This window comes from Uloborus diversus, chromosome 1 (assembly GCF_026930045.1).
Source record: "Uloborus diversus isolate 005 chromosome 1, Udiv.v.3.1, whole genome shotgun sequence".
NCBI lineage: Eukaryota > Metazoa > Arthropoda > Arachnida > Araneae > Uloboridae > Uloborus > Uloborus diversus.
In genome coordinates this window covers 177,838,500-177,852,633 of record NC_072731.1, presented here as the reverse complement: position 1 = coordinate 177,852,633, position 14,134 = coordinate 177,838,500, and the positions used below count along the sequence as shown (strand labels likewise).

Below are 14,134 nucleotides of genomic sequence, written 5' to 3'. Positions count from 1 at the left end.
TCAATTCAAAGAGAATCAACGTATGCTTCTTTACTTTGCGTGGTTGCAGGAAATCTACGTCTTTCTGTGAAGAATTTCTATTTGGGGCATGGTTCTTGTTCATTTTGTTCCGAAAGTTCATTTTTTACACCTATTATACGCGAGACTTTTAATGTAGTTTAATATAAACATAAAAAATGAACTTAACGAACATTATTTGCTGATTCGTTTTATCAGTGATTTCGCATTAACAGTGGTCGTGCCAAAAGAGTTCAAAAGTACTTGTTTCTTTTGCGATAGTTTAACAGAAACTAGTTACATTGCAGAAAGTTTAAAAAAAGCAAAACTTTAAAGAAAAAGTGGCAAGAGCTGTAGAGAAATGATTGCAGATTGTTTAAGTCATTGCAAAAGGTAAAAGTTATCGTCAAGTGTTTTTACTTCCTTTTACAAAAAAGGAAGTATTGTATTCGCGAAAAAATTTTCACTAAAAAAATCGGCCTTAATTTCCATTTTGCTCACCCTCAAATGAATGTTGAGTTTTTTTTCCGACCCGACCACACGTACACATGTACCTAAGAACGTATAGACGCCCGAAATATCCATTTTGACGTTTCCCGAGTTAATTACAACGAGTTTTCTCGTGACGTCTGTATGTGTATGTGCGTATGTATGCATGTGTGTATGTATCTCGCATAACTCAAGAACGGTATGTCCTAGAAAGTTGAAATTTGGCACATAGACTCCAAGTGGGGTTTAGTTCTGCACCTTCTCTTTTGGTTGCATTCGGATGTTCCAAAGTGGGTCTTTTACACCTTTTTGGACGGAAATCATTGTTAATTTCGATGGCAATTCTAGTGGTGTTATAATTTATCGGACACTTGGCAATATATCGCCAGTCTTTTCGTCGCCAAGTTCTGTCGCCAACTTGGCGACGAATTTGGCGGATTTTTTTTTCTTTTTTAATTTGTTTTCAAATTGGCCATTATTGGTGATATTTAGAGAGTAAAGATTAAAATTGCCAATAATGGGGAAATGACATTGAATTGGAGTAAAAGGAAGTCATGTGATGCACACATCAGCTCGTTTTTTTTTTTTTAATATTATTTTATTACCTCTTTTTAAAAAAAATCGATTACAAGCGTTTCAAAGTTAGCCAGAACATTTCTTCATTACGTGCTTTACAAAACGTAAATAATTACGCAACAAATTTGTGGAAAAGAGTAGGTAGCATAAATAGAGCATAGCGATTTCTCTCTTCATAGAACTAGAAGGAAAAAAAAACATTTGTATATGTTTGAAAAGTACTAACCGCATTGCTACGCGAAAAAACTAAGAGAAATCGTTTTCTATCACTGTACAGTAAAATAAACTACCTTGAATCAAAGATAATGGCTGATGTGAGGATTTCCACTAAGTACACAAACTAGGTAACAGTGTCAATATTCTCAAGTCCACGCATTCAAGCAATTTCACGTATTGGGAGAAGGTTTGGCGCATCGATTTGTGAGGACTAAACCCTCACAAAGAAAGCTCCTGAGCTGCGTTTATTTATTTAGACTTTTCTAAATTTTTCGTAGAAACTCATTAATCTTAGGAAATGTCTTATTATTTTTCCTGTTGCGCAGGATCCAATTTCACAAGTTTTGTAAAAATACTCGAAAGTGCTTGTTGTTGATCGTCTTTGGGAAAAGCTCGTGACATCTTAATCAAATTATACAGATGAAACACGTGTAGGTTAGAAACTTCAAACTTCATCCATAAAACTAGAAATTTCGCTTTGTAAAATTTTGGTTTACGTTGAGGACAAATCTTTTTAAATTTTGAACTTTCTGTTAAGTTCGATCTTCAATAACTTTCGATATAATTTATAAAGAGTGTTTGGAAAAGACTAAGAGAGTTTGTTTGACCTATTTAAAGCAACGTTTGTGCCCCATAATCAAAGTATAGTAAAATTTTTAATAAAGATAAAAATATGTAAATGCTTTCTATTATTTAACATGATTTTTTTTCAAAAAATGTTTATCATTTTTAGTTAAGAATAGATCTAGGTATATTAAACTAATATTTAGCACTGTGGTTTTCCTTGAAAGCCCCTTCCGAAATCCGAAGGTAATAGGCGAACCTCTAGTGATTTAATAAGCTTCATAAAAGTAAATAAAATTTGGAGGAACATTTTTTCCCTATCTTGTACACTACTAACTAAAATATAGTTGCAAAATATTTAAGTTAAAGCATTATCTTAATAAACTTTACAGATTTTTAATAGTCTTTTAAAAAAATTGAAACAGTGAAAACTTTCAGATCTTTTCAGACAGTGCAAAAAAATTAAAATATTTACACTTCCGTCTTAGTTTTTAGAGTCAAATTAGAGAAAACAGAATGTAGAACATGATATTAAAAGGGTTTTTTTATTTGATTATTTTATGAACAGTTTTGATCAAGCAAACTATTTTTTGCCCAATTTATGACCGGTAGAGAAATTCAAAGAGTTTTTACAAAAATGTATTTCTCGGAAGGTTATACCAGGTACATATTAAAAAAGTTTAATTTTGAAACTGTTTATTATTTTTATTAGAAATGATTTAAAATGAAAAAAAAAATGTTGATGGCATAGCATTAAAAAAGCTGCCTTTCTAGAGTTTTGCATTACAATTGCTCTTACTTTATTTACTCGCCCGCTTTGGGTGACTACATAGTTCACTTCGTCGCAAAGTTCTCTTTTTATGCAATTAATCTTTTTACGTCTTCCATGCCTACTTAAATAAATTTGGAGGGGGCAAAAAAAAAAAAAAACTATCTACAAAAAAAACACTTTGAGGCTGCGATAAGAAAAGGGATGTCAGTGACAGAATTATGAATGCCCATCTATGACCTTATCTTTAAATGCGTTTTAATAAAAACTTGAAAATATCCCCTTGCATCCCTTCGTTTCTAACTTCCTCATATATAAATACATTCACAAGTGTTGTATTTATTTCTAACTTAAACGAAACTCTTGGAGAAAGTTTTATTGTTTCAGATTACTAACAATTAAAACGCTAGTAAAATGTAATCTCATTATTTACAACAATTCACTAAAGAAAAGCTGAGCAATTACTTTGGAATCTGTTGAATAAAATAAATGCTGAAAACCTCATAAGAAATTTAGTAACTTTTACTTAATTAATTTATCAAAAAGCGTGTGACGAAGTTACTAAGCAGTACATTCAAAATTTTATGCTTCTTTTGACGCCTTATCGTTTTCTTGGGAGGAATGTCATAAGCTAGCAATTACACGAATATACATATTATTTGATTATATATATATTTTTTTATTTTTACCTATTCAAATGAGATGTTCTATAAGTATTTGTTTTAACGTGCACAAGGTAAAATATTAGGAAAAAATGCTTACATTTAAAACTATTTCGATACTAAGAAATTAACTATTAATTTTAACTTACTGAATCACAACGTATAAAAATTTAAACAGATGAACTTGATAACGTTTTTTACATAAAAGAGAAATTTTTGTTTTTAGAAATATGTTTAAAATCTTGAAAAGATACTAAGTTTGAAATACGTTGCCGTCTAAATATATTAATAAAAGAGAGACTTGACTTGAAAAATATTAGTACTAGCTTAAGGGAAAATAGGTTCGTTTGACTCTGGAAAATTTTTTTTAATTGTCTTCTTTCCCCGTCATTTTTGACTGACAGTTTTGAAAAAGTAATAACACATCTGATTTAATTCTGTTTCTTATCTGTTAGTGTGTGGGAAGAAAAAAAATAGGCGTTTCTAACCACGTTCATATTTAGACAAAAATATACTCTTCAAATCTTGCCTAATCAGCCTTTTTTACGAATAGCAAAAAGTATTTAAAGCTGAATCGAACTTATCTGTAAATTACACGCTGATAGCAACAAATTTGATTTTATGAAGTTTATCCTTATATTATCTAGTAAACTCCCGATTCTGCTCAGAATAGGGTGACGCAGTAACCGCGGAAAAGCGAAAACCAACGATAATCGAATAATAGATGAAAATGATACTACTGTATATATATATATATATATATATATATATATATATATATATATATATATATATATATATATATATATATATATATATATATATATATATATATATATATATATATATATATATATATATATATATATATTAGCTAAAAATATAAATAAAACTCACTCATATATTTAAATTATAGCTAAAAACAATAACATTGAATGTAAAAAATATATGTAAAAACTAAAAATTAACAACACAATCACAGGTTTAAAAAGCATTTAATGACTATAGTAGTAGTAGTACATATCTTTTTTTTTTTACAAAAAAAAAATCGGTTAGTTGTAAGTCATCACCGTTACAAAAAAAAAAAAAAAAAAATTGCGAAGATCCGTGGATAATCCGAACCGCGAATAATCCGATCGCCAAAAATCGGGAGTTTATTGCACTTGAAATTTGAAACTATCAAACGAATTTCAAACGATATAACTGATTTAAATTAGCAAAAAAGGAAAAAATATTTTATGATATAAAATAATGATGGAGATACTAATGTAAAAAAGTTGCAACTTCATAGACTATGAAACCCAAAACAAATCTAATTTTAAAATTTTGTTCAAAATTTCATTATTATAAACTAATGATTTAAAATAGTGTATGTTCTGTTCAAGTGAATAATTTCGTCAGATACCTTTGATAAATTTTATTCCTCAGCATATTTCATCCATAAACGTTTTTTAGAACTTGAACTTCTGAAAGAAATAGGAAAACCTTATCGCCAAAAATGTTTTCATTCATTGTCTATCTAAATGTCTTAAACTTGTTTTGTGTTCATTTGTGCCAAAATTAAAAGAAGTTAATGAATTTTACCACGCATCATCGATAAATTTCTCAACGAAAGTTAAACAGTTTTTGTTCTTAATTACTGTCAAGTGCATGACAGGAATTCCAAAATGCATAAAGCTTTTGAAATTTTAAAGGTAAATATTTTCACATTCAAGGGATTAGCGTCTTTAAATGAATGCCCTTTTCACTTTGTTTATTTTCTTACTTTTGAAGCGAAAAGAAATGTCTTCGTTTGCTTTCCAAAACTTTACATTGTATTTCTTTTCTTTTTTTTTTACCTTCAATAAAGGTTTGACAATTGAATGCTCTGAGTTTCTTTTATAAATTATTCTTATTGTTGACTCAAATAATATGAACTTTTAAAACCTGCACTCAATGCAGTTAAGGGCCAATGCTCCGAGTTTTTGATCACTGCTTTTGTTCATTGTAAAATTTATTTTTATTATACGCTTATCTCGGTTTTTTCTCTCAGGCTGAATACTTAATATAAAGTAAATAAAAATTATTGACCATGAATTTTAAGAAATATAACTATTTGAGCTTTAGAAATGAAGAAGTACCTTAAACTAAAAATACATAAATTAAAACACGTTAATAAAGCACAAAAAAATGGCATATTGTTGCATGTACATGTTTTGAACTTGCAAGGAATCCTTGTTTTTATAAAAACTTAAAAAAAGAAAAAAGAAAAGCCCTAAATCGGATATTCTTTCTTCCATGAGATCACGTTTTCAGTATGGAAAAGGGACACCTTGTAACGTTAAAACACGTGCATGCAATCATTTATCTATTAATTTGATCACAATTACAATTGGATTTTCACGGCACAATATTAAAAGAAGTTCATAAAACCACAATTCTTAAAATTCCATAATTGAACATTCGGGAAGTATTTAAGTCGTTCCTTGACTGTGATCTTATTCGAAATTACAGTAAACTATAAGAGGCGCTGAAGTCTCTAGCTAATTGCGACTGAAACAAGTAAAATTAAAACCTATCCACTTACGTAGGATATGAGCTGTCCGATGAGACATCTGCCATATTTGAGCAAAATTGAAATGTTTTACCCCTTTAGCTGCTTTCTTAAACCACCTTAAGGTGACGTATTCAAGCTCTAGAAATGCGAATTTTCAATTTATTTAAATTCCAGACTTGTTTGTCTATTCCATATTTAATTCTTCAGAGAAACATATTTTTGCTTTCATTTTGTTTTACAAGAGTTGTGACGTTTCTTTTAACTTTTTTACAGCTGTCTTCCGAAATGGCCAGTACATAGAAGATATGCTACGTATTTTGCTAATTGTGGTGTCATTGGACCTCTGCATTGCAGGGCGTTTCGGTTGCCCAACCAGACTTCAGATCAGACCTTGCCTCTGCCAGGAGAAATCTCGTGGCCTAGACATATCATGCGAAAATGCTAAAGTGGACCAACTCCGCGAAGCATTAGCGAGTGTCGCTCAAACGAAACAAGCTATCTGGTACCTGAAGTTGCGGAATAACAGACTAGGCAACTTACCCTCACACCTAATGCTAGGCCTGGACGTGCGGCATCTGATTGTACTCCATTGCAATCTCTCGTCGGTTGATGAAATGGCCTTCTCGGGAATTGCAGACAAGCTGGAGACGTTGGATTTCGCCCAAAATGCTTTCGAACGAGTTCCAAGCCATGCACTGGAAAATCTTTCAGCTTTGGTCTCGCTGAACTTCAACTATAATCGACTTGAAATACTTCATGCAGAATCGTTTAAGGTAATGTATTTTTTTTCTAGGTGTCTTCATGGTGACTGAAACGATTGTTACCATTTATGCTTTCTTTTACGCGAAGCAAAGGAAGTATGACACCTACGAAAAAAACCTATTTTCAATAATTCCTGAATTAACTTTGAAATGTCTGCAGAAGCAACTTTGAAGAGTTTAGCCATCGCCGAGAACGATTTAGAACGGTAGACCGATTGATTTAAACGACATACTTTTTCAGTTTCCTACAGAGGCTGACCGCTATGGTCTACTATTACGGTTAGAGTTAGAGTTATAAAAGTGGGGTGCAGGTATAGTAAGGTTTTATGTGCTTACAATGAAGCCGCTTACAGCACTATATAGCAGCAAAATTTGGAGTTAGCATTCCTTTCGCAGAAACGGTATGAGATTCGGGGGAAAAGTCTACTAAAAAGCTATTCAGCATAATTAAATTAAGATTTATTAATTGCTTTCATTTTTCCAGATATATATAATGCAGTTTTTTTTTTTCTTTTTGAAGCATAGAGTATTTGAACCTTAAAATGGTCTCTTGTATCTGTTAAATCGTAAGAAAGCAGTCATTGGTAGAATGAGCATTCCAAAACATATTTTTTTAATAATAAAAAAGGTCCGCGTATGAATCTAAAAATTCTTCATCATTTAAAGAAACACTTCTTACGCGTATAAGTAGCCATTAGTGAAGTAAGAAAATGTAGGCCGAAGTGAAATAACGCGGTTAAATGAAATGGCCAAAGATCTTTACCGGACCACCTATACTTTAAGTGTTTTATCACACATATAGTTGTTTCCAGTCTAAAAATAGGCAGGATTAAAGATTAAATCACATAATAAAAACAAGACGAGGGAGGGTGGCCTAAAGTTGGTAGGTCGCCTAAAGCGGGTAGGCCTTCGTATGCCCCCCCCCCCATGGTGTGTAAGCATATTGATGCATACGTATGTCGTGTTTACATGAACATCCCCGATTTTTAATCAGTCCCAGCGAAGCATCAGTGAAGCGGCATGGCGCAACTAGGCTTAAAATAAAGAAAATGATACATTTCTAAAATAAAACGAAGTTTTGTAACTTGTGATAAGTCGAAAACCTGCATATTTTTTCATTGTCAATAATATTACGTTGTTCTAACGCCATACTAAACAAACTACGAAAGTCATTTCTTTTGTTTCTTTTTTAAATTTAGGGTTATAATTATTAAAATAAAAATCGTTCTTTCGGGCAAAGCGGATATAGGATTTAATCATATATTTATTTATAATTTCTTGACACATGTGCTGACTTAGACTTTTTATTTCAATAGGATAACTTTAAAAAGTTATTTTTTAGGATGACAATTAATTTAATTAGTTATTTCTTTATGTTTTATAAACAATGTAATGACTTAAACTGGATAAGAGTATAACTTATATATATATATATATATATATTATAGTTACAAGTAGTTAGTCAGTTATTTTAATCATTTATAACTTCATATTTGATTGAAAAATGTACCAAATCACAATTAATTAAGCTTAACCGCTTTGGATTCCCTGGTAGGGCAAAGCGGGCTTTTCAACTGTTTTTGTAAAGTTTGATAATAAATAAATAATGTATTTGAAAGAATGCAAAAATCACTTTTTATTTTGAAGTTCAAGAACCCTGCTAGGAAATAAAACCGAAATTGTTGCGATAAAAATCCGATAACTACAATTTTCGAGCGTTCTTCGAAAACCTACCCGCTTTGAACCTCCCTCGCTTAATGCAATATTTTTTGGTTATCAAAAATAGTTATCGTTCTTATAAAATAAGGTTTTTGTGATTAACATTTGAAATATTAGTTCGGGTCAACTGATGTCAAGAGCAGTACGTATTTAGTTAATATTATGCATGTTTTGATTTTCAATTGTAAAACAATTTGTCAAATGAACATGGGACAAAGTGAACTAGTTAATTTTGTTTAGTTATTCATTCATATATTTAATCACCCACGTAATCATTTATAAATTAATTCACTTACATAACTTCATTTATTGATTCAGGTTTATAAACTCATACATTCACTTATTTTCTTATTCATCCGCTGTTTTATCACTCGTTTATTTTTTCTCTTATATTAACTGAATAAGTGATTCGTTTTTCTTTATTATCATTTACAAGGCGTGTTTTTTAAGTAAGGTCTGTTTTGTTTTAGGCACTAGTAGTTCGCGCGCATACCGCAACTGCAACGAACATGTGCGTCGTGTACCGGCATGCCTTGGGAACAACTGTGCTCATTTTCAGCTCTGTAGCTAACCTGTACGGTTCTGTTCTATGCTTTCATAATGTTTAAGACTAACAATTCGCCCGCCGTATGTGAGGTTCGCTCAGTGATACGCTTTTTGTCAGCAAGAAACCTGTTTGCTGCAGAAATTCATCGACAGATTTGCGAAGTGTACAGTGATACTGTTATGAGTGAAAGCAAAGTGCGTAAATGGGTAAGAGTATTCAAAGACAGCAGTGACAACGTCCATGATGAAGAGCGCTCCGGTCTACCTTCCTTGATTACAGATGATTTGATGGCTTCAGTGGAAGCGAAATCTTCGCAAATCTGTCGATGAATTTCTGCAGCTGCCAGGTTCCTTGCTGACAAAAAGTGCATCACTGAGTGAACCTCACATGCAGCGGGCGAGTTGATAGTCTTAAATATATTGAAAGCATAGAACAGAACCGTACAGGTTAGCTACAGATCTGAAAATAAGCACAGTTGTTCTCGAGGCATGCTCGTACATGACGCACGTGTTTTGTTGCGGTATGCGCGCGAACTACTGGTGTCTAAAACAAAACGGATCTTACTTAAAAAACACGCTTCGTAGTTATTCATCTATTTATTTCTTTATTCATTTATTTGACGAAAAAAAAAATTCAAGCAAATCGAAAGCATTTCATTAAAAAAATATTTTATTTTTCACTTTGCCCCATGACACACACATGCCACAAATTTACTGCCAAAAATGAAAACTCATTAATCAATGGAAGTTTTATTATAAGATAAACTGTTCTTTTGTTATGTACCGCAATTTTCATTATAAATTTTCTGTTTTGCAACTTTTAGCAGAAGGTTAAGATTATTATTATTATTATTATTGTATTATTATTATTATTATTATTATTATTATTATTATTATTATTATTATTATTATTATTATTATTATTATTATTATTATTATTATTATTTTGCTCGTTCTTTGCTTTCTCAATTGTTCACTGTGCATGAATAAAGTTTTGGTCATAGGAATTGCTTATTCATTTGTAAATTTATATCATACAATTTTACTTTTTTTAGGGACTACATTCTTTACTACGGCTGTCACTGTACGGAAATCGAATTAAATTTATAGACAATCTCGCTTTTGTCGGTGTTGGGCGTAACCTAACAAGGATCAATTTAGGAGCGAATCAGCTTACGGCAGTACCATCAAGGCCTTTGCGAAATCTTTCTGTTCTCCAGAGGCTGCAACTTCATGAAAACCAAATAGTGGCTCTTCTACCAGAAGAATTCGCTGCCATGGGAGGTGAATCCTTGGATGTTTTAGACTTGGCTAATAATAGGGTTCAACAGTTGCCACCCAGGGCTTTCATGTCCCTACATATGCTGAACTCTCTCGATTTGGAAAGGAACATGATATCAAATATTCATCCTTTCGCTTTTCAAGGCATTGAAGGTAAGGTATGAATGTCGTAGAACTAATTTCTTTTAATTTTGGATATACAAAACAAGGGAAAATGCTGAGTTAGCTTCATTGTAAATCTTACTATGGATGGTAGAAATAACTTTAAGTTAAAAAAAATGCAAAAGAAGTTGTTACGTAAATCCGAGTCGGCTGCTTTGTCTAGGGGTCAGAGAAGTCTGACTGCGATAGGGAGGTCCTAAGCTCGAATCCCGACTCGAGCATAGCTCTCCTTTCTTCCTCCTGTTTTGTACTTTGTGTGCATACGTTGTTGAGCTGTGTATAGTAGCCTACCCTATAAACGGGTCCGTATGGCATGTGTGTACTGTGGAAGTCGGACTTCACACCAAATCACAATACTAACACCGAGCCTAAGAAATTCTTTCTTATTCAAAGATGTCGTAAAATTTAAGATACCCATCAAGGGTAGGATCAATCTCCTTCAGGCTGATAATATTTCGTAACCATGAACAAAATTAATTACATTGTCAAATATTTCGAAAAAATATATATGTTTTTTCGTTTTTCGGGATAAAAATTATTTTGTTCGTTTCAAGAATAGGTTCATACTTAATCTATAGCACATTAGATTCAAATATCGTTTCACAAAAACACGAACCGCTGGGATATTCCGAGAAAAAAAAATCTTCTACACTGAGGCTTGAACTACAATTAGCTATTCCACAAATATTGAGACAGAGAATACAATTAATTATGCAGTGAAAGAGATGCTGCAAAAACCACCATTTATTGTTGTTTCTATTTCATTGGATATTTGAATTATCAGAAACAAAATTTCACATGATTCAACTAAGGTTGTTAAATTATCAATCGTCACCGATTTTACTTCGTTAATATTTTCCTCGCTTTTTTAGCATTGAAATTTATTATTTTTTTCCTCGTTATAAATAAAAACGAGTGCGTATTCGAATGCTTTCTTGACATTTTAAAAGACTTTTTGCAATACATCCAAGCCAACACATACCATGCCAAGAACATCCCTCAAAGAGGAAATTTCTCTTGATTTACCTTTTAAAAATTAATTTCAATCTTGTAGTTTACTTTAGACGGACAAAACATGTTTTGAAACTGGTCCTTTATGAGCACGATTCCCTATTTTTTTTTAAATTTATTTATTTTTATTTATTTATTTATTTTTTGTAAATACACTGAGAACTTTTAAAGTTGACCACTTGCAGTGCAGAACTTTAGTGGTCCACTTAGACAGGTAGTCAACTTACAAGCGTGATCAATTTTACAGGTTTCTGCGAAAAATAATTTTGTAATAAAATTTCTTGGCAATAAGAAATACTATATATATATATATATATATATTTAGATATATATATCTTACTACTATTATATATGCGAAAGTTTGTCTGTATGGATGTATGGATGTATGGATGTTTGTTACTCTTTCACGCAAAAACTACTGAACGGATTTTTATGAAACTTTACAATAATATAGCTTATGCATCAGAATAACACATAGGGTAGTTTTCGTCCCGTTATGGGGGGCAAAACCCCCTTAGGGGGGCAATAAAATACAAATTTCGTATAAATTCTCTAATATAGGGATGAAAAAATGCTTGCACATATTTACATTATATGTCCGTCGAAAGCTCTGATTTTTCTGCTGAAGATGGCACCTATTCGAAATTTCTAAGTAGAATAAAAAACGAGTTTTGAGCTTTTTAGTTCCATGTTCGAAGGCTTTCCTCAACTCAATACAGTATTTAGTGTATCATCTCAACTCCCAGCTGATAGCTGGATTTGTTGTATTGTTGAATATTTTTGCGTTTCGTCTGACTGTTCAAGGCTTTTCTCAAGTTAAATCTTAAAGAAACTTTTTTACACAAGATTGGCCAATAATGAATGGATTTGGCTGATCATTTTCCATTTAAACGGAACTTTAATGTAATTAATGGTTTTTAATATTATTTATGCTGATTGAACACTTACTCATTATCTAATCAATCAGGAGATCGCCAAAAGTTTTGCAGAAAGATTTCCGTAGCTGATGCATTTGGCAGTTTTTTTCAACGTCGCTGTTTTTGAAGCCGAAGACTACGTCATAATCTTTCTCAGCTTTCACCATGTAAACAAAATATCGCCAGTCAAAGAATCTTTAAAAAACTTTTTTTACTGTGTTAAATAATCCAGCAACTAAATTAGGCAAATCCATAAACAGCACAAAAACTTCCATTAATTTTCCTTTTTGCACAATGTCAAACCATCGCCAAATTTTACTACTTATTTTGGAAACATTTCGGATGAAACTCTTTAGCGCCATTTTATGGCGACCAAAAGTATCTCAGCACCTGGCGATAATATCTCAACGTTATAATATCATACCGTTATATCATATTAATTATATAATATCATACACTGTAAAAAAAAACTGTAAATTTTGAAGAAGTTATCCGTATTTTTTACAGAAAAAAACTGTTCGTAATAAAATACAGGATTTCTCTGTTTTTTTGAATCTGTAACCGGTTATACTTTGTTTTTCTTCGAATCTTCGAAATTTCGCCCGCGTGTTTGGATTTTGGTTCTCGTGCTCGAGTTTTTGATCTTATATTTATTTAAAGCGAGTAAGTCTTAAATCGTTTGAACTTCCATTTCATTGCATCCTAATCAATATTTCATTATTATGTTTTTTTGTCATCTGTTACAGAGGCATATTCGGAAATTTACTTTGTATACATGTATTTCGTAGTAGTATAATAAATATTGAAATGTATTCATGAAAGTATAGTTTCATTTTTTAATCTTCATAAAATAATAAATCAGCTTGAACAAATAATAAAAATACGGAAGATTTCTGTAAAATAAACGGAAGAAAACTGGCGTCCTGGCTGACAGTTTTTTTCTGTAAATTTTACAGATTTTTTTTAGTGTACCTTAATATCATACCGTTTTACACAGTAAGGAAAGAAGGGGGGAGCGTCATCGAAGGTATCCCAAAACGATTCAAGCAAATTTGGTAAAATCGCACCAAGAGCCCACAATGATTGAAATTTCCCAAAATAACTAAAGCAAGTATAAGGGAATTACGTGCGCGGCTATATTTTTTTTTTAACTTCGTATTTCAATAGCCATACAGAGAAGATTTTAGACTCCATGTTAAAAAAAAAGTATCAAGAGATTTATATTTTTAAACACGAGAAGATTAATTTCATGTTTTGGAAATTTGTATATGCTTAAATATAGTGCTTTCGTTTTTAAATCAATACTACTTTGTTCTTTATACTTATTGCTATTTTAGTTTTAAGGGTAAGGAAGAAACTCGATTTTTAATCACGTCAAAAAGATGTGTTTTAAATTCTTTCACTTAAAACAGAAAACAAAAGCAAGTAACGATTTTTCCTCATAATTATTACTGACCCAGGCAACAACGGGTATTTTTGCTAGTGTATATATATATATATATATATATATATATATATATATATATATATATATATATATATATATATATATATTTAAAGATTTAACAATTTTACAAAGAAAGAAATTATTCACTTAATTTTAAGCAATTTCTCTTTTTTTTTATCTCTATTATAGTTGGCTAGTCAGATTAATCTGCTTTTTAGTTAAAAATCTGATGATTATCCTATTTTTTTATGCAATATAGATGGAGCGCCAGATCTCAAGTTTCGCTACAAATTATGTAAAAAATTATCATATTTAGTTTTTTGAATGCTGAAATTAATTTGTCTAAATAATCTCAAACTATCTAAACTGCCATAAAGTATGCCAATTTCAAGGGAATACTTTTTCGTTATGCATTCTTTTCGATAGTAGGTTTTTTCTCGAAGTCAAAATGCCTTTAGGGTACATTATCGCGATTAAAAAC

At 31.3% G+C, this 14,134-nt stretch overlaps 1 protein-coding gene across 1 annotated transcript in view; it reads left to right on the top strand.

The window, feature by feature from the left end:
* LOC129233660 (leucine-rich repeat-containing protein let-4-like) overlaps positions 1 to 14,134 on the top strand; it is a 196,019-nt gene that overhangs the window by 175,231 nt on the left and 6,654 nt on the right. Inside the window, exons 3-4 of the mRNA XM_054867639.1 lie at positions 6,083 to 6,582; positions 9,891 to 10,269. Coding sequence (XP_054723614.1) covers positions 6,083 to 6,582; positions 9,891 to 10,269 — 879 coding nt within the window. The remainder of the gene's footprint in view (positions 1 to 6,082; positions 6,583 to 9,890; positions 10,270 to 14,134) is intronic.